Source organism: Gopherus flavomarginatus, chromosome 5, assembly GCF_025201925.1.
Source record: "Gopherus flavomarginatus isolate rGopFla2 chromosome 5, rGopFla2.mat.asm, whole genome shotgun sequence".
NCBI classification, from domain to species: domain Eukaryota; kingdom Metazoa; phylum Chordata; order Testudines; family Testudinidae; genus Gopherus; species Gopherus flavomarginatus.
The window spans coordinates 61,785,935-61,805,320 of NC_066621.1; the positions used below are offsets into that span (position 1 = coordinate 61,785,935).

General features: G+C 45.4%; 1 protein-coding gene across 2 annotated transcripts in view; it reads right to left on the reverse strand.

Annotated features, from left to right (window-relative positions):
* Positions 1-19,386, reverse strand: part of GALNT18 (polypeptide N-acetylgalactosaminyltransferase 18) — a 512,560-nt gene that overhangs the window by 107,136 nt on the left and 386,038 nt on the right. For both annotated transcript variants that reach the window (XM_050955082.1, XM_050955081.1), the window contains one exon: positions 12,553-12,717. In XM_050955082.1, the coding sequence (XP_050811039.1) occupies positions 12,553-12,717 (165 nt within the window). The remainder of the gene's footprint in view (positions 1-12,552; positions 12,718-19,386) is intronic.

Genomic DNA, 19,386 nt, shown 5'->3' on the forward strand with positions numbered 1-19,386 from the left:
TGTCCCAAAACTAAGCAAGCAGAACACTACAATGGAGAGCGTCCTGAAGCTTGGTAGAATGAGGATAATCAATTGGACAATGTAATACCAGGGTACAAAACATATAGGAATGACAGAGTAAGACATGCTGGCGGGAGAGTGGCAATATATGTTAAAAAAAAAAAAAAAGAGTCAAACAAGGGGAAAATCTTAAAAGAATCAAACTCTACAACAGAATCTCCAGAGATAGAAATTTCATGCTTGCATAATAAGAGGAAAGCACTAGGAATATACTACAGACCATCTGCCCAGGATGGTGACAGTGACTGTGAAATGCTAAGAGAGGTCAGAGAGGATACAAAAATAAAACAACGGAATAATAATGGGTGACTTCAACCTCATATTGACTGGATAAATGTCATCTTATGGCATGATGCAGAGAAAAAAATGTTTAGATACCATAAATAACCGTTTCTTGGAGCAGCTAGTCCTGGATCGCACAAGGAGAGAGGCACTTGATTTAGTTTTAAGTGGAAAACAGGTTCTGGTCCAATAGGTCACTACGGCTGAACTATTCAGTAATAAGACCATCATATAATTAAATTTAGCATCCTTATAAGGGGGAAAATACCAAAACAAAACAAAACAAAAACAAACAACCCCCCCACTGTTACATTTAACGATATAAAGGGGAACTACACAAGAATGATGATGCTAGGTAGATGGAAATTAACAAGAGCAGTCACACTGGCCTGGTCTACACTATGTGTTTTAACTGATTTTAGCAGCGTTAAACCGATTTAACGCTGTACCCGTCCACACTATGAGGCCCTTTATATTGATATAAAGGGCTTTTTAAATCGGTTTCTGTACTCCTCCCCGACGAGAGGAGTAGCGCTAAAATTGGTATTACTATATCGGATTAGGGTTAGTGTGGCCACAAATAGACGGTATTGGCCTCCAGGCGGTATCCCACAGTGCACTACTGTGACCGCTCTGGACAGCAATCTCAGCTCGGATGCAGTGGCCAGGTAAACAGGAAAAGCCCTGCGAAATTTTGATTTTCATTTCCTGTTTGCCCAGCGTGGAGCTCTGATCAGCACGGGTGGCAATGCAGTCCCAAATCCAAAAAGAGCTCCAGCATGGACCATATGGGAGATACTGAATCTGATCGCTGTATGGGGAGACAAATCTGTTCTATCAAAGCTCCGTTACAGAAGACGAAATGCCAAAGCATTTGAAAAAAAAATCTACAGGCTACACAGTGCTGCGTGACAAGCGTAACGGGAAGCCAGAGACTCAAATGGACGCTCATGGAGGGAGGGAGGGGGTACCGAGGACTCCAGCTATCCCACAGTCCCCAGCAGTCTCCGAAAAGTATTTGCATTCTTGGCTGAGCTCCCAATGCCTGTAGGTTCAAACACGTTGTCCGGCGTGGTTCAGGGAATAGCTCGTCAATTTACTCCCCCCACCACGTGAAAGAAAAGGGAAAGAAATCATTTCTTGACTTCTTTCAATGTCACCTATGTCTACTGAATGCTGCTGGTAGACGCGATGCTGCAGCAGTGAAGAGAAGTATCTGCTCCTCTCCCCTCCCCGGTGGCAGACAGTGCAGTAGGACTGGTAACTGTCCTTCATATCAACCCGTGAGTGCTCCTGGCTGGCTTCAGGTGAGGCTGGCCGGGGGCGCCTGGGTGAAAATAGGAATGACTCCTGGTCATTCCCAGTAGATGGTACAGAACGACTGGTAACCGTCTTCATCATAGCAACTGGGGGCTGAGCTTCAATCAGCCCCTTCCCTTTCATGTGAAAAGAAAAAATTCTGTACTGCCTGGACTATCATAGCAGTGGGATGCTGGGCTCCTCTCCCCCACACTGCTTAATGTCCTGCCTGGACTATCATAGCACCGGGAGGCTGCCTCCCCCTCATTTTATGACACTAAAAGCTCAGTGTTTCTTATTCCTGCATTCTTTATTACTTCATGACACAAATGGGGGGGACACTGCCATGGTAGCCCAGGAAGGTTGGGGGAGAAGGGAAGCAACGGGTGGGGTTGTTGCAGGGGCACCCCCCATGAATGGCATGTAGCTCGTCATTTCTGCGGGATCTGACACAGAGCAGCTGTACTCTCTGATACACTGCTTCTCTAGTATATTTGCCCCATATTCTAGGCAGGACTGACTATTTTTAGAAACCATAAAGGAGGGATTGACTCGGGGAGTCATTCCCAGTTTTGCTTTTGTGCCCCCAGCTGATCTCAGCCAGGGACACCCATGATAGCAGCAGACAGCACAGAAGGACAGATAACCATCATCTCATTGCCAAATTACACTGGCAGCAGACGGTACAGAACGACTGGTAACCATCTCCGCTATCATGCAAAAGCAAATGAATGCTGCTGTGTAGCGCTGGAGTATCGCCTCTGTCTGCGGCACCCAGTACACATACGGTGACTGTAAAAAAAGAAGCTGAATGGGCTCCATGGTTGCTGTGCTATGGCGTCTGCCAGGGCAATCCAGGGAAAAAGGGCGTGAAATGATTGTCTGCCGTTGCTTTCCTGGAGGAAGGAATGACTGACGACATTTACCCAAAACCACCCGCGACAATGATTTTTGCCCCATCAGCCACTGGGCTCTCAACCCAGAATTCTAAGGGGCAGGGGGAGACTGCGGGAACTATGGGATAGCTATGGAATAGCTACCCACAGTGCAACGCTCCGGAAATCGATGCTAGCCTCGGACCATGGACGCACACCGCCGAATTAATGTGCTTAGTGTGGCCGTGTGCACTCAACTTTATACAATCTGTTTTATAAAACCGGTTTATGTAAAATCGGAATAATCCCGTAGTGTAGACGTACCCACTGTTAAAATGCCTGAAAGCAGCATGAAGGCTACTTAAAAACACTGTAGCAGAGGCTAAGACTAAATGTATAAAAATAAAAAAAGATAGCAGCATTCTTCTGGTCTTCTTACTATGGGCATGCTAAACAGCAGAGTAATCATAGTATGATAGAATCATTGGATTAGACGGGAACGTAAGGGTCATTCAGTCTAACCCCCTGCCAAAATGCAGGATTTCTTGTGACTAGACCATCCAAGACAGGTGGCTATCCAGCCTCCTTTTGAAAACCTCCAGTGAGGCAGCTTCCGCAACCTCCCTAGGCAGCCTGTTCCAAAGTCCTACTGTTCTTAAAGTTAGGGATTTTTTTCCTGAACTTCAGTCTAAATCTGGTATGCTGTAGTTTAAACTCACTGCCTCTTGTCCTGCCCTCTGTGGCAAGAAAGAACAACCTTTCTCCCTCTTTTTTATGGAAGCCTTTCAAGTATTTGAAGACTGCTATCATGTCCTTCCTCAATCTCCTCTTTTCAAAACTAAACATACCTAGTTCCCAGTGGTGGGTTTAGAGTTAGTGGGGCCCTGTTCTTAGCTTCATTTTTGGGGCTCCTACTTGGGACCCAGCCAAGAAAAAGAACATCCTCTCTTATCTCCCCGCCACCACCGTTTTTCATTCACCCTCCTCCTATAAGTGATAGCAAATAAATGAAAATAAAGTGAGGTACCTTGATTGTTTTTTGTTGACTAACTTATTTTTCCACAGACCACTTGAAAATTGCTGAGGGTCTCGGCAGACCACTTAATGATCTTTCCAAATATTGGTTGTACTGTTAGCTAACTACTGTAAAACGCTTTGGATAACAGTGCTTTAAAAAAAAGAATGTAAACGCTGGGGTGCAGGGTCTGGGCTCAGGATTGGGGGTGCAGGGTCTGGGAGGAAGATAGGGTGCAGGAGTGGGCTTGGGGTTGGGGTGCAGGGTCTGGCCAGGAGTTAGGGTGCAGGAGGGAGCTCAGGGCTGAGTCGGGGGTTGGGGTGTGGAGCGTTTACTTAGGGAAGCTTCCATTTGGTGTGAGGGGTGCAGTTAGGGATGTGGGGGGGTACAGGAGTCAAGAGGGCAGGTAACTGGGTGTGTGTGACGGGGTGCAGGAGTCAGGGCTGAGGGTGTGTGAGAGGGTGCTGGAGTCAGAGAGGGCAGAGGTCTGCGGTGTGTGAGGGGAGTGCAGGAGTCCGGGATGGCAGGTGACAGAGTGTGTGAGGGAGTTGCAGAAGTCAGGGCAGGGGGTTGGGGCTGTGTGAAGGGGATGCAGCAGTCAGGGAGGGCAGAGGGTTGGGGGTGTGTGAGGGGGTGCAGGAGTCAGAGCTGGGGAACAGGGTTTGGGAGGAAGTTAGGATGCAGGAGGGCGCTCAGAGTTGGGGCAGGAGGTTGGGGTGTGGAGCGCTTACCTGCGGCACTTCCATTTGGTGCGAGGGATGCAGGTGGGAATGTGGGGTGTGTGTCAGGAGTCAAGGAGGGCAGGGGACTGGGGTGAGTGAAGGGGTGCAGGAGACAGGGCAGGGGATGTGGGCTCGGGTTGTGGGGGTGCTCCCAGCCCCCTGACCCATCCTAGCCCCGTGCCCTGAGCAGCTCCCTGCCACACCCAACCCCTGCCCCGATTCCACCTCCTTTCCCAAGGCCCTGCCCCGGCCTCTTCTCTGCCTCCTTCCTCAAGCGCACTGCGGACCCCACGTCTCCCCCTCCTGGAGTGACCTGAGCACTGGCAAATAGCTGTTTGGCGGCGGCGGAAGCGCCGAGAGGGTGGTGTCAATAACCTAGTCCCAGATTTGGACCTTAGCGTCCAAAATATGGGGGTTAGCATGAAACGTCGCTGCAGACGTTCCAGAGTGGTTGAGAAGTTCACCTCTTCCACGCCACCGTCTTTTTTTCCCGTCATAGTAGAAACCGTCAGGCCACTCAGCATCATCTCCCTGGACTGTAAACTGACAAACCTGTAAGTCTCTGGAATAGAAAGGCTTGAGAGAATTAACATGGTACACTCTGGGCTTTAGTGAGGAATTGGGAAATGCTATGAGGTAGTTCACAGTTCCCAGGCGCTCTTGGACCGTGAATGGCCCTTCCCATGATGCTTCCATCTTATGGGCCTGTTGCGCCTTCAAGACCATAACCTGGTCTCCTACGTTGAAGGAACGTTCTCTGGTATGTCTGTCATACCAGGCCTTTTGCTCTTCCTGAGCATCCTTTAGGTTTTCTCTAGCAAGGGCTAAAGAGTGTCGGAGAGTGCTTTGTAGGTTGTTTACAAAATCCAGAATGTTAGTTCCTGGAGAAGGCGTAAACCCCTCCCATTGCTGCTTCACCAACTGTAATGGCCCCTTAACCTCGTGACCATACACAAGTTCAAACGGTGAAAACCCTAAACTGGGCTGTGGTACAGCCCTGTAGGCAAACAGCAACTGCTGCAACACTAGGTCCCAATTATTGGAGTGTTCGTTGACAAATTTACGTATCATGGCCCCCAAAGTTCCATTAAACCTTTCCACCAGGCCATTGGTTTGATGGTGGTACGGGGTGGCAACCAAGTGGTTCACCCCATGAGTTTCCCACAGTTTTTGCATGGTCCCTGCCAGGAAATTAGTCCTGAATCTGTAAGGATGTCGGAGGGCCAACCTACCCTGGCAAAAATGTCTGTTAGGGCCAGGCACACAGTGTTAGCCCTGGTGTTGCCTAGAGCTACAGCTTCCGGCCATCTGGTAGCAAAGTCCACGAAAGTCAGTACGTACTGCTTTCCTCTGGGCGTCTTTTTTGGGAAAGGACCCAGAATATCCACAGCTACTCGCTGAAATGGGACCTCAATTATGGGGAGTGGCTGGAGAGGGGCCTTGACCTGGTCTTGGGGTTTTCCCACTCCTTGGCATACCTCACAAGATCGGACATACTTGGCAACGTCCTTGCCCATCCCCTCCCAGTGGAAGGACTTCCCTAACCGGTCCTTGGTTCTGTTCACCCAAGCATGGCCACTGGGATGATCATGGGCTAAGCTTAAGAGCTTCGCCCGGTACTTAGTTGGAACCACCAACTGTTTTTGTGGCTGCCAGTCTTCCCGGTGTCCACCAGAAAGAATCTCCTTGTATAAAAGTCCTTGGTCTATAACAAACCGGGATCGATTAGAAGAGCTGAGAGGCGGTGGGGTGCTCCGTGCCGCCGCCCAAGCTTTCTGCAGGCTGTCATCTGCTTCCTGCTCAGTCTGGAACTGTTCCCCTGAGGCTGGGGTCACCAGTTCTTCCTCAGACTGTGGACTTGGGCTTGGTCCCTCTGGAAGCGATGTAAGTGATGGGGTTGTTTCTGTTGCTGGTGAACCGCTCTCCGCTGGCCCACCTGAGGGTATTTCAGGCTCTGGCTGAGCCTTTTGGGTATGGCTATCTGTTGCTTCTGCCAGTTTTGGCTCGCTGGCGCCCTCTGGCGTTGAGTTTGAAGATGTGGTTGCAATTGCTGATGCTGGTTGCTGTTCCAGTTCCAGGCCTGGGACTGGAGGTGCTATGGCTGTTTCAGTGGTTGGCATGGAATCCGGGTCCACTACCTTTGTCTGGGTCTCTGGTAACACAGACGGGGCCTCTGTGGATGATTCAGGAACAGGAATGGGTTTGGAAGCTTGTCGGGTTTGGCTGCGTGTAACCATTCCCACTCTCTTGGCCCGCTTCACCTGGTTGGCCAAGTCTTCCCCCAGTAGCATGGGGATGGGATAGTTGTCATAAACTGCAAAAGTCCACATTCCTGACCAGCCTTTGTACTGGACAGGCAGTTTAGCTGTAGGCAAGGCTACAGCTTGTGACATGAAGGGGTAAATTGTCACTTGGGCCTTTGGGTTGATGAATTTGGGGTCTACGAAGGATTGGTGGATAGCTGACACTTGTGCCCCCGTGTCTCTCCACGCAGTAACCTTTTTTCCGCCCACTCTCAAATTTTCCCTTCGCTCCAAGGGTATTTGAGAGACATCTGGGCCTGGGGATCTTTTGGGTGATGGTGGTGTAATGAACTGCACTCGGATGGCGTTCTTTGGACAGTTGGCCTTGATATGTCCCAGTTCATTACACTTAAAGCATCTTCCATCTGATGGGTCACTGGGTTGAGGTGAGTTACTGGAGACTGGTGAGGTGGAAGAATAGTGTGTCTGTGGCTTTACTTGGGTTGTAGGTGGGGTTTTTGGCTGCCCTCGGTTGTAGGGTTTATGGTCGGTGTGCCCTCTGGGGTATTCGTTCCCCTTGACAGTAGCTTTTTTGCTTTCTGCCACTTCCATCCATCTGGCTCCAATCTCCCCCGCCTCGGTGAGATTTTTGGGTTTTCCATCTTGTATGTACCGTGTTATGTCCTCAGGAACACCATCCAAGAACTGCTCCATTTGTATGAGGAGATGCAGTTCGTCCAAGGATTTAACATTGTGTCCTGATATCCAGGCCTCACAATTTTTCCCAAAGTAGTAGGCGTGTTTGGGAAATGACACATCTGGTTTCCACTTTTGGGTTCTGAAACGCCGACGGGCATGATCCGGGGTTATCCCCATTCTGTATCTGGCCTTGGTTTGAAAAAGTTTATAGTCGTTCATGTTCTCCTTAGGCATTTCAGCTGCCACCTCTGCTAAAGGTCCACTGAGCTGTGGCCTCAATTCTACCATGTACTGGTCTTCAGGGATGCTGTACCCAAGACAGGCTCTTTCAAAATTTTCCAAGAAGGCCTCAGTGTCATCACCTGCCTTGTAGGTGGGAAATTTTCTGTGATGTGGAACCATAATTGGCGAAGGGTTGTTAGGATTGGCTGGCGCATGCTGCCCAGCCTGCACTAAGTCCAGTTCATGTTTTCTCTGTTTTTCCTTCTCTTCACTTTCTTTTTGTTGTTTTTCCATGTCTCGGCGGTGGGCCACCTCTTCTTCTTCTAGTTTTCTGTGGTGGGCTGCATTTTTGGCTTCTTGTTTTCTTTTATGGGCTGCCTGTTTGATCTGTTCTTCTCTTTCTTTCATCTCCATCTCTTTTTGTTTTATTTCTAGTTCCTGTTTGTTTTTTTCCATCTCTCGCCTGTGCTCGGCGTCTTTGATTTGTGCTTCAGCCTCCATTTTTGTCTTGGTAGGCATGGTTCCTGTTTTCTTGTGTTGGGGTGCCCTCCGGTGTTTATTGTCTGAACTGCAGGCTCTGTTGCCTCCTGGGGTCTGCCTAGCAACAGTGCCTTTTTCCCTTTCTTCCTCTAGCTAATCTTTTCAATGTAAAGTAAACCAGAAAAACCACTTTATTTGCATGTGTATAGTGCTGGTATTTGCCTCCTAATGAGAGTGCTATTGTCTGACAAAAGACCTGTTTGTCACAGCTTAATGGTTCCTTGCTTAATATGCAAGCCAGAAACTGCAAGAGAGAGCAGAGAAAAAAAAATTCTCTCGGGTTCCTTTTAAAACCAAACCGTTCCTCTCTGCTTAAAAGCCCCTAGCAGAGAAAAGAAAAATATAATATTCCTACTGGCTTCTGGATTCTATCTTTCCCACCACTGCCACCATGTCAATAACCTAGTCCCAGATTTGGACCTTAGCGTCCAAAATATGGGGGTTAGCATGAAAACCTCCAAGCTTAGTTACCAGCTTGGACCTGGTAAAGCTGCCACCACCCAAAAAATTAGAGTGTTTTGGGGCACTCTGGTCCCCCCAAAAACCTTCCCTGGGTACCCCAAGACCCAAATTCCTTGAGTCTCACAACAAAGGGGAATAAACCATTTCCCTTCCCTTCTCCCTTCCAGGTATTCCCTCCCTGGGTTCCTGGAGAGATAAACAGAAGCAAACTCCGTGAATCTAAACAGAGGGATTCCACCCTCCCCGTTTCCAGCCTTGGAAAACAGAAGTACCGAGAGCTAATCTATCTTCCCCCCTCACCCAGAGGGAATGCAAAGTCAGGCTAGTAAATCTAACACACACAGATTTCTCCCTGACTTCTTCCTCCCACCAATTCCCTGGTGAGCACAGACTCAATTCCCTGGAGTTCCCCACTAAAGAAAAACTCCAACAGGTCTTAAAAAGAAAGCTTTATGTAAAAAGAAAGAAAAATACATAAAAATGGTCTCTCTGTATTAAGGTGACAAATACAGGGTCAATTGCTTAAAAGAAATATGAATAAACAGCCTTATTCAAAAAGAATACAATTCAAAACACTCCAGCAACTACACACATGTAAAATACAAAAAAACATATAAATCACTATCTGATCTTTTGTACTTACAACTGAGAAACAGAAGATTAGAAAGCAGGAAATAGAGAAATCCTTCCCATAGCCGAGAGGGAGATAGGCACAAGACAAAGAACTCAGACACAAACTTCCCTCCACCCAGACCTGATAAAGTCTGGTTTCCTGATTGGTCCTCTGGTCAGGTGCTTCAGGTTACCTCTTTCCAGGTGTAAGAGACATTAACCCTTAGCTATCTGTTTATGACAGGTGGGAACCCAGTATGCTCATGGGAGGAGGTGGGGAAGGTGGGATCTTGGCTGCTGGTGGGTGCGGAACCTGCAGCAGGAGCCCCAGGAGCCAGCAGGACCAAGCTTCTGCCCCCACAGCTGCCCATCCCTGGGGCACCCTGTCATTGGGGGGCCCTGTGCCAGGGCACCCTGTGTTTTACTGTAAATCCGCCTCTGCCGGTTCCTTCAACCTTTGCTCATGTGGCTTGCATTTCATCTCTTTGATCATCTACGTCACTCACCTCTGGATCCTTCCCAGTTTCTCTACATCGGTGACCAAAACTGGACACAGTACTCCAGCTGAGGCCTAACCAACACTGAGTAGAGCAGTACTATCACCTCCCATGACTTGCATGCTATGCCTCTGTTAATGCAACCCCTAAAATTGCAATTGCAACAGCATAACGGAGGCTTCAGAGGCAAAAAGGCATTCTTGAAAATATGGAAGTCAAATCCTATTGAGGAAAAATATGAAGCAGCATGAACTCTGGCAAGTAAAATGTAAAAATATAATATGGCAGGCCAACAAACAATTTGAGACGCAACTTGCTAAAGATGCAAAAACTATCAGTAAACGTTTTTGTAAAGTACATCTGGAGCAGGAAGCCTGCCAAACAGGCAGTGGGTCCACTAGACAACAAAGGTGTTAAAAGAGCATTCAAGGAAGACATGGCCATTGCAGAGAAGCTAGATGATTTCTTTGCATAATATTCACTGCAGAGAATGTGAGGGAGATTCCTGCATCACAACTATTCATTTTGGGCAATAAATCTGAAGTACTGTCTCAAACTGATGTGTCAATAGAAGAGGTTTTAGAACAAATAGATAACAACTGTAATAAGTCACCAGGATTCGATGGTATTCATCCAAGAGTTCAAAAGGAACTCAAATATGACATTTCAGAACAACTAACCATAGTACAAAACCTATAACTAAAATCAAGCTCTGAACGAGATGACTGGAAGACAGCTAACGTAACACTGATTTTTAAAAAGGACTCCAGAAGAGATCCTGAGCCTAACTTCATTACAAAGCAAATTGTTAAAAACTATAGAAAAGAACAGAATTATCAGACACATACATAAATACAATTTTTTGAGGAAGAGTCAACATGGCTTTTGTAAAAGGAAGTCATGCCTCATTGATCTATTAGAATTCTCTGAGAGTGTCCAAAAGCATGTTGCTAAGGGTGATCCAGTCGATAAAGTATACTTGGATTTTCAGAAAGCCTTTGACAAGGTACATCTCCAAAGGCCCTTAAGGTAACTAAGTAGCCATGGGATAAGAGGGAAGATCCTCTCATGAATCAATAAGTGGTTGAAAGATAGAAAAAGTGTAGGAATAAATGTCAGTTTTCACAATGGAGAAAAGCAAACAGTGGGGTCCCCCAAAGATCTGTGCTGTTCAACATATTCGTTACTGAGCTGGAAAAATTTGCAGATGAGGAGTCATCTTACAGAACTGGGTGACTAGACAACAAGATGGCAAATGAAATTCAGCACTGATAAATGTAAAGTAATGCACACTGGAAAAAATAATCCCAATTATACATATACAATGTTAGGTCCTAAATTAGTTATTAAAACCCAAGAAAGAGAACTTTGAGTCACCATGGATAGTCCTCTGAAAACTTATGCTTAACAGTGATCAAATAGGCTAACAGTATGTTAGGAATGATTAGGAAAGGGATAGAAAAGAAGACAGAAAATATCATAATGCCATTATTTAAATCCATGGTGCACCCACACCCTGAGTAATGTGTTTAGTTCTGGTTGCCCCATCTCAAAAAAAGACATAATGGAACTGGAAGCAGTTCAGAGAAGCTAATCAATGGCTTTCATACTAAGAGAGATTAAAAATATTAGGATTGCTCAGATCAGTAAAGAGACGATGCAAGAGGATATGATAGAGGTGTGTAAAATCATGAATGGCATAGAAAAAGTGAATAGTGAAATCTTACCCTTTCACAGAATACAAAACCCAGGGGTCACCAGGATAAATTAATAGGCAGCAAGTTAAAAACAAACAAGAAGTACTTTTTCACACAACACACAGCTAACTTGTGAAACTCCTTGCCAGGGGATGTTGTGAAGGCCAAAAAGTACAACCGGGTTCCAAAAAGGACCAGATAAGTCCATGGAGAATAGAACCATCAATGGCTGTCAGCCAAGAGGGTCAGAGAGACAATTCCATGCTCAGATTGACTTTAAACCTCTTACTAGAAGCTGGGAGTAGAAGACAGGGATGGGATCATTCCATATTTTCCCTCTTCTGTACACTCCCCCATACACTTTGGTACTGGCCACTGGCGGGGACAGGATACTGGACAAGATGGACCATGGTCTGACCCAGTATGATAGCTCTTATGTTCTTATATTCATTTTAAAATATTGTTAAATATTATGTTACAGGCCAAGCTTAAATGTAAGGACATTGTAAGTGAAGGCTATGATATCACTTTCCTGCCAGCCTGGGCATTTTGAGGACTGCCACTTGAGTACTATCCTTTAAAAACAATGATCATGGCTTCCTATTAATTATAATAAAAATACATTAATATATGTTAGTGACCATAAAGTCCAAATGAGCACTGCACTAATTGTAGTCACTCCAGTTAATTGCAGGACGCTTCTACTGCAGTTATTACTGAAGCTTCAATTGCTGGTTAAACATAAGATGAAACTAATGAGCAGGCAGCAAAAGTACTCTGCAAATCCACATGAAGTGGAGCAGAACAGACCAGGAGTCACAGCTGAGGTTATGCACTTAGGGTGAAATTCACCCTGATGCAGAAGGCCAGCACACAGGTCTATGCACCACTTAAGTTCTCCAAACAGGCCCTTGGTGGGACTTAAGTGATGCACAGGTCTTGCACTGGTCTCTCTGCACAGGGTTAACTCTCACCCTTGGTTCTGAGGGCCAATACTGAGTCCTGTGGAAAGCCTCAGTAAGCTGTTTTTGCAGAGGACAGTTCTCTGCAGAAGATCCTTGATGAGAAGGGAGCCCCAAAATCTCCGCTGCACAATGACACACAGAGAGTGCTGCTGGGCAACACCGCTTCACAGCCCACATTCTACGGCTCCTCGTGTGGTGGAGCTATCAGGATCAGATATAAGTACGGCTCCCTGGCATGCTGTACAGAAACCAAGCATACACCCAGTTCAGTTCTGCTGGAAAACAGAGTATGCATGTTTCAGGTACAGAAACAAAGCTGATCCCTTTTGAACCTTCTGCAATGTGTTTTGAGGAAGAATTACCTGAGTAAATTGCCAGTAAAGCTTCATCCTCTTGGCTTTGGCATAATTGCATTCAATGAGTCTGGGCCTGCTGTTCACATCCACCAGGCATCTGTTGTCATCATCATCAATAGTGGGACTCAGAACACCCACATGGATCTGCTGATTACTTGTATAATAAACATTCTGCAAGAGAAAGCACAAAACAAGACTCATGGCCTGAAGATGGAGGAGCTATTTCTGTCAAAGCTAACAGCAGCAAGAGTTAATACACTGACGAGAAATGAACTATCATCTTGTCCCCTGTTGGCTTGTAAATCATTTTATATGTAGGAAGTAGCGTAATATATATAAAGGTAGTTTTAAACTATCTATAATTGCCAGGTACCTGGTGAATAAGGGGTTATGTGAATATTACAAAGCATTTACTGATGACATTTTTCTCTGGCCATGCAGATTTGGACTCAGAAACAGCAAGCTGCTATAAGTGGTAAATTTTCCAGCAGGAAGTGGGGTCAGTTTGGGAATTGCCATCATTTTTTATTAGAATAAATAATCTGAGGATAAAGCAAGATGCAGATTTGGGAGGCAAGGGAGGGAGGAGAGGAATAATACAACTGAGTGCAGAGGGATCTGGATCTTTTATGTGACCTAAGACAGTAAATACAAAAAGCTTAGTGCAGATAAATGAAAATTAGTACATTTAGGGCAGCTCCCCAAAATGCAATGTACAAGTTCAATGGATATCAGTTAACTCATTCAGCAGCCTGTGAAAGACTGAGTTATGGAAATTTCAGGACACCTGGACTCATTTTACTGAAAATATATATATATATATAGAGAGAGAGAGAGACAGGGCTGAATCCTTTGCTCTGGATTCACAGCAGAGCATTGATCTCACAGACCCTAATGACTTTTCTGCTGTCCAAACAGTCAAGAGAATGTTTATTATCTAGCCTATTCATTTTGCCCACTGAAAATGAGAGTGGTGTGTTTCTTTTGTTTGTTTCCCCAGAGGAAGGAGGGGAAAGTGAAAAATGGATGGCAGGGGTTCTATGGTGTTCCCTCGCAAAGGTATAACATTATATTAAATGTGAGCAAGGTGAAATAAATCCACAATTTGGGATTGTTCTGTGAAAGCCCCAATGAAGAATTAACTTTAAGGAGACTGGACCTTTCCCCTTGACAGCATTATGGAAAAGGATAAAATTGCTCTTATCTTTGACTCCATTAATTCTTTACCACCCCTTATACAGTGGGGAAAGTGTTAAAAATGAGAAGTAAAAGGGCAAAAGTTGATAGGGAGAGGCTCTCCGAGTAGCCCTGTGTTGTCTTACTGTTGTTAATTAACAAAGCTAAATCCTGGAAAAGTGGGGAGCTGGACTTTATGTACTGTGTGGCTTGAAAACGTGTCTGTTCCCAGGGCTTGATGGTACTATATCCTGATATCTATTTATTATTAATGTTATATATAACACTGAGAGCTTGTTTTGTATGTACAGTGTGTACTGCGTTGTAAAAATCAAATAAAATATTAATTACAAAAAGAACAGAGTACAAATTAAACAGAACAGCCACGAACCATACAGACCTGGGAATGGATTTGGGGGCCTATTGTAGAAAATTCTTTAAATACATTATACCAGCGTATAAAAGGCAGGCAGGATATTGGGATGAATCAACACAGGGATAAAATACAAACCTTGCTTCTTGTTTGTGTGCAAGGCATACTGCTTGCCCTCACCTAGCATTTCTGGGTCAGATCCTCAGTTGATGCAAATCAGCATAGTTCCATCGAAGTCAATGAAGTTATGTTGATTTACACCAACGATCTGGGCCTCTGTTTAGTTTTGGTTCCTTTTTTTCCATATCAAGGATACTACAGAGAAACCTTAGTTGGCTGAACCAAGGTGATTCCAGGTGTTAAGAATCTTTGCTACAGAGAAAGATTGAAAAGGTCAGTCTTATTTTCACAGGAGAAGAGAAGAGTGAAATGATTTAGCAGATTAATTCAAATTTCTGAACAGGGTGACTGAAACTGAATGACAAACTATAAATACTGCTGAAGGGTTCACAAAAAGAGACAGATCCATAAATTAGGAAATTAAGATTGGGCAAAATGAAGATTGCTATGATTAAAACTGATGCATTAGAAGAGCAATAAACATAAGCTTCCCAGACAGACCAGTGCGGCAAATACTGTAGATGAGTTTAACAAGTAGCCAGACACTTTTATGGAGAGGATTGAAGGATTAATTGATAAAGCAGGGAGACGGGATTGAGATAATCTTTAAAAAGGATTGTTAGGCCATATAGCCTTTTATGGTTCAGCACTTCTTTATGGCCCTAATGCCTAGTATCCAAACTCGTTACAGGCGGAAGGGGAAGAAAGTGCTAGTCGTCTTTTGTGATTGCTACTGATAGGAAGCTATTTGTTAATATCATTATTCAGTATGTTGTCACCAATGTTAACAAGACAAAAGAGAAAAATATGGATAAGTAATCTTTTTAAAAAGCTACAATAAGTCACTTAAACACATAGGCTTAGTTCCTTGACTACAGCTGAGGGCTGCACTGCACAGCTAAAGTGATGTGTGCACGTAAAGGGGACTTTAAACTATTGTGTGTGCACTGTCGTTTCAATGCCCTCTTTATCGGTCAGGTCTCCCAAGCATTACTTAGAACAGCTTGAGGGATCACACCAATCACCCTTCTCACTACTTGAAGAGGGACAAATTCACAGTGTAACTGCAAAGACCATTTGGGAATTATACCAGTAATAAATTAGGCCTCATAGATAGCAGTAGAATGATCCCCCTGGTTGTGGAGTACTCAGTAACTGAACCTGGAACTGGCTGTTGACAAAGCTCTACAGATACAGATTCCAAGGCCAGAATGGACCACTGTGATCATCTAATCTGATCTCCTGTATAAAACAGGACATAGAACATCCTCAAAATAATTCTTCTTGAACTACAGCATATCTTTAAAAAAAATCTAATCTTGATTTTAAAATTGTCAACGAGGAAGACTCTACCATAACACTTGGTAAGTTGATCCAATGTTAATTAACCTCACTGTTGAAAATTTACACATTATTTGCATTCAATCTTGTTAAACCTTTCTCTGCTAGATCAAAGAGCCTGTTATCAAATATCTGTTCCCTGTGTAGGTATTTATAGATTGTGATCAAGTTACTCCTTAAACTTCTCTTGGTTAAGCTAAATAGATAGAGCTCTTTTGAGTCTATCACTATAAGGCATGTTTTCTAGTCTTTTAATTATTTTCATGGCTCTTTGTTGAACCTTCTCCAGTTTATCAGCATCCTTCTTGAATTGTGGACACCAGGACTGGACACCGTATTCCAGCAGTGGTTGCACCAGTACCAAATACAGAGATAAAAATAATCTCTCAACTCCAATTCGATATCATTAGCCCTTTTGGCCTCACAGCATCAAATAGGGAGCTCCTTGATCAGGTGATTATCCGCTGTAACCCCCAATCTTTTTCAGAGTTAGTGCTTCCCAGAAGGAAGTCCCCCACCTTGTATGTATGCCCTACAGTCTTTGTTCCTAGATGTATGAACAAGAAGTATATATATGTATCTTTAATAAAGGTGAGCTAACAGGGTGTTGACACAGCCTCAGAGAGCACCCCCCATATGCTAATATCATTCCACTTTTCAACCCGGTGTAAACCAGTTTAACAAAGGGGCAAAAAAGAGTTGTTAAATTTTATGATCTGAGCTATAGTGGAACTTGTAGAGACTTGGGTTGGACAAAAAACAAGAATTTCATTTTACCAAAAAATTTGAGGTTTCAAGAAAGAAAGACTACCACAGAATAACCATGAGGCGAGTAGTTCGTGTACTCACCTGGGATGTGGGAGACTGAGGCCTGGTCTACACTACGCATTTAAATAGAATTTAGCAGCATTAAACTCATTTAACCCTGCACCCGTCCACACGAGGCCATTAATATCGATATAAAGGGCTCTTTAAACCGGTTTCTGTACTCCTCCCTGACGAGAGGAGTAGCACTGAAATCGGTATTGCCATGTCGGATTAGGGTTAGTGTGGCCGCAAATCGACGGTATTGGCCTCTGGGCGGTATCCCACAGTGCACCATTGTGACCACTCTGGAAAGCCATCTCAACTTGGATGCACTGGCCAGGTAGACAGGAAAAGCCCTGCAAACTTTTGAATTTCAATTCCTGTTTGGCCAGCGTGGAAAGCTCACCAGCACAGGTGACCACGCAGAGCTCATCAGCACAGGTAACAATGCAGTCTCCTGAGAATCGAAAAAGAGCTGCAGCATGGACCGCACAGGACGTACTGGATCTGATCACTATATGGGGAGAGGATTCCATGCTAACAGAACTCCGTTCCAAAAGACGAATTGAAAAAAAAATTGAAAAAATTTCCAAGGCCATGATGCAGAGAGGCCACACCAGGGACTCAGTACAGTGCCATGTGAAAGTTAAGGAGCTCAGACAAGCCTACCAGAAAACCAAAGAAGCAAATGGAAGGTCTGAGTCAGGGCTGAAAACATGCCGCTTCTACGCTGAGCTGCATGCAATTCTAGGGGGGGGGTCAGCCACCACTACCCCACCCCTGTCCGTGGATTCCGAGGTGGGGTTGGTAATCTCAGCCATGTCTGAGGATTCTGCGGACGGGGAAGATGAGGAGGAGGAAGAGGAGGACGAGCTTGCAGAGAGCACACAGCACTCTGTTCTCCCCAACAGCCAGGAGCTTTTTCTCACCCAGACGGAATTACCCTCCCAACCCTCCCAACCCACTAGCCCAGACAATGAAGCCATGGAAGCGACCTCTGGTGAGTGTACCTCTGTAAATATAAAACATGGTTTAAAAACAAGCGTTTTTTAATGATTAATTTGCCCTGAGGACTTGGGATGCATTCGCGGCCAGTACAGTTATTGGAAAAGTTTGTTAACATGTCTGGGGATGGAGCGGAAATCCCCCAGGGACATCTCCATGAAGCTCTCCTGGAGGTACTCCAAAAGCCTTTGCAGAAGGTTTCTGGGAGGGCAGCCTTATTCTGTCCTCCATGGTAGGACACTTGACCACGCTATGCATGTAGCAAGTAATCGGGTATCATTGCATGACAAAGCCTAGCTGCGTATGGTCCCAGTGATTGCTGGCATTCAAGCAACATCTGTTCTTTATCTCGCTGTGTTATCCTCAGGAGAGTGATATCGTTCATGGTAACCTAGTTGCAATTCAGGAATTTAATTAAGGGGACAGAGATGGCCATTCTTACTGGGCTGTTTGCCTGTTGCTAAAAAGAAATCCTTCCTTGCAGGTAGCCAAGCGGGGGGAGGGCGGGATTGGCACTGAGCTTTTTCACGCTTGGCTAGCAGTGATCTTCCATGATACCAGCCACGCGGGTGGGAGGAGGGGTAAAGCGATCATCCCACAGAATTGGATAGGGGGGTGGTTTCTGCTGCTGCATGTTAACAGGAAAGAAGCAGCACTGAACGGGATTTGCTTGGTATTTGGGAAAGGAGGGCACTGTGTATATGAAGGCTGCAGAAGTCGAAAGACAATGGCTTACAATGGACACATGCAAGCTGAATTCTGCTGCCCAGACCTGCGTCTGTGAGATCTCTAACACCACAGCCGCAGGCACTCAATATTAAGATGCAAAATGCGATCTTGTAGTGAAATCACATGTGCTATGTAAGGTGAATAGTGTTGTTCACCGTGAAAGAGTATAACCATTGTTCTGTAAAATGTATTTTTTAAAATACTTCTCTCTCTTTTTTCCCTCCCTCCTGCAGCTGCAAATTTTTCAAGCCTCCGTACTCCATCCCGAAGGCTCTCTCAGATAAGGTGGCAGAAAAAAAAGACGCGAGACAAAATGTTCTCAGAAATTATGGAAGTGACCCGCAATGAAAGAGCTCATCTGAACGAGTGGAAGGACGTGGTATCAAATTACAGGAAAGATGCCAGTGAACGTGAGGACAGGAGGGACCAACGTGAGGACAGGAGGGACGCTCGAGATGAGAGGTGGCGGCAGGAAGATCAGCAGTGGCGGCAGGAAGATCAGTGGTGGCGGGATGCAACGCTGGGGCTGCTACGTGATCAAAGTGACATCCTCCGACGTCTGGTGGAGCTTCAGGAACAGCAGCAGGATCACAGAGTGCTGCTGCAGCCCCTGTGTAACCACCCTCACCCCTCACCATGTTCCATATCCTTCTCACCCAGACGTGTAAGAATGCGTGAGGGAAGGCTTCATGCACCCGCCCTCTCCACCCCCATGAACAGCCCAACCAAAAGGCTGTCATTACTTTGAAATTTTTTTAGTGGCCTTTTCCTTCCCTCCTATCCTCCTCCCAAACCACACCCAGGCTACCTTTCAGTTCTCTCCCTCTTTTTATAATGAATTAATAAAGAATACATGATTTTTAAATGACAGTGACTTTATTTCCTTAGAAAGCAAGCTGTAATCGAAGCGGGAAGGTGGATTGCTTACACGGAATGAGTCAATCAAGGGGGGGTTCATCAAGGGGAAACAAACACAGCAGTCAGACCGTACCCTGGCCCGTGATGAAACTCGTTTTCAAAGCTTCTCTGATGCACACCGCTTCCCGGTGTGCTCTTCTAATCGCCCTTGTGTCTGGCTGCGCATAATCAGCGGCGAGGTGATTTGCCTCAGCCTCCCACCCCGCCATAAAGGTCTCCCCCTTACTCTCACAGAGATTGTGGAGCACACAGCAAGCAGCAATAACAATGGGGACATTGATTTGGCTGAGGTCAGAGCGAGTCAGTAATGTGCGCCAGCGTGCCTTTAAATGGCCAAATGCACATTTTATCACCATTCTGCACTTGCTCAG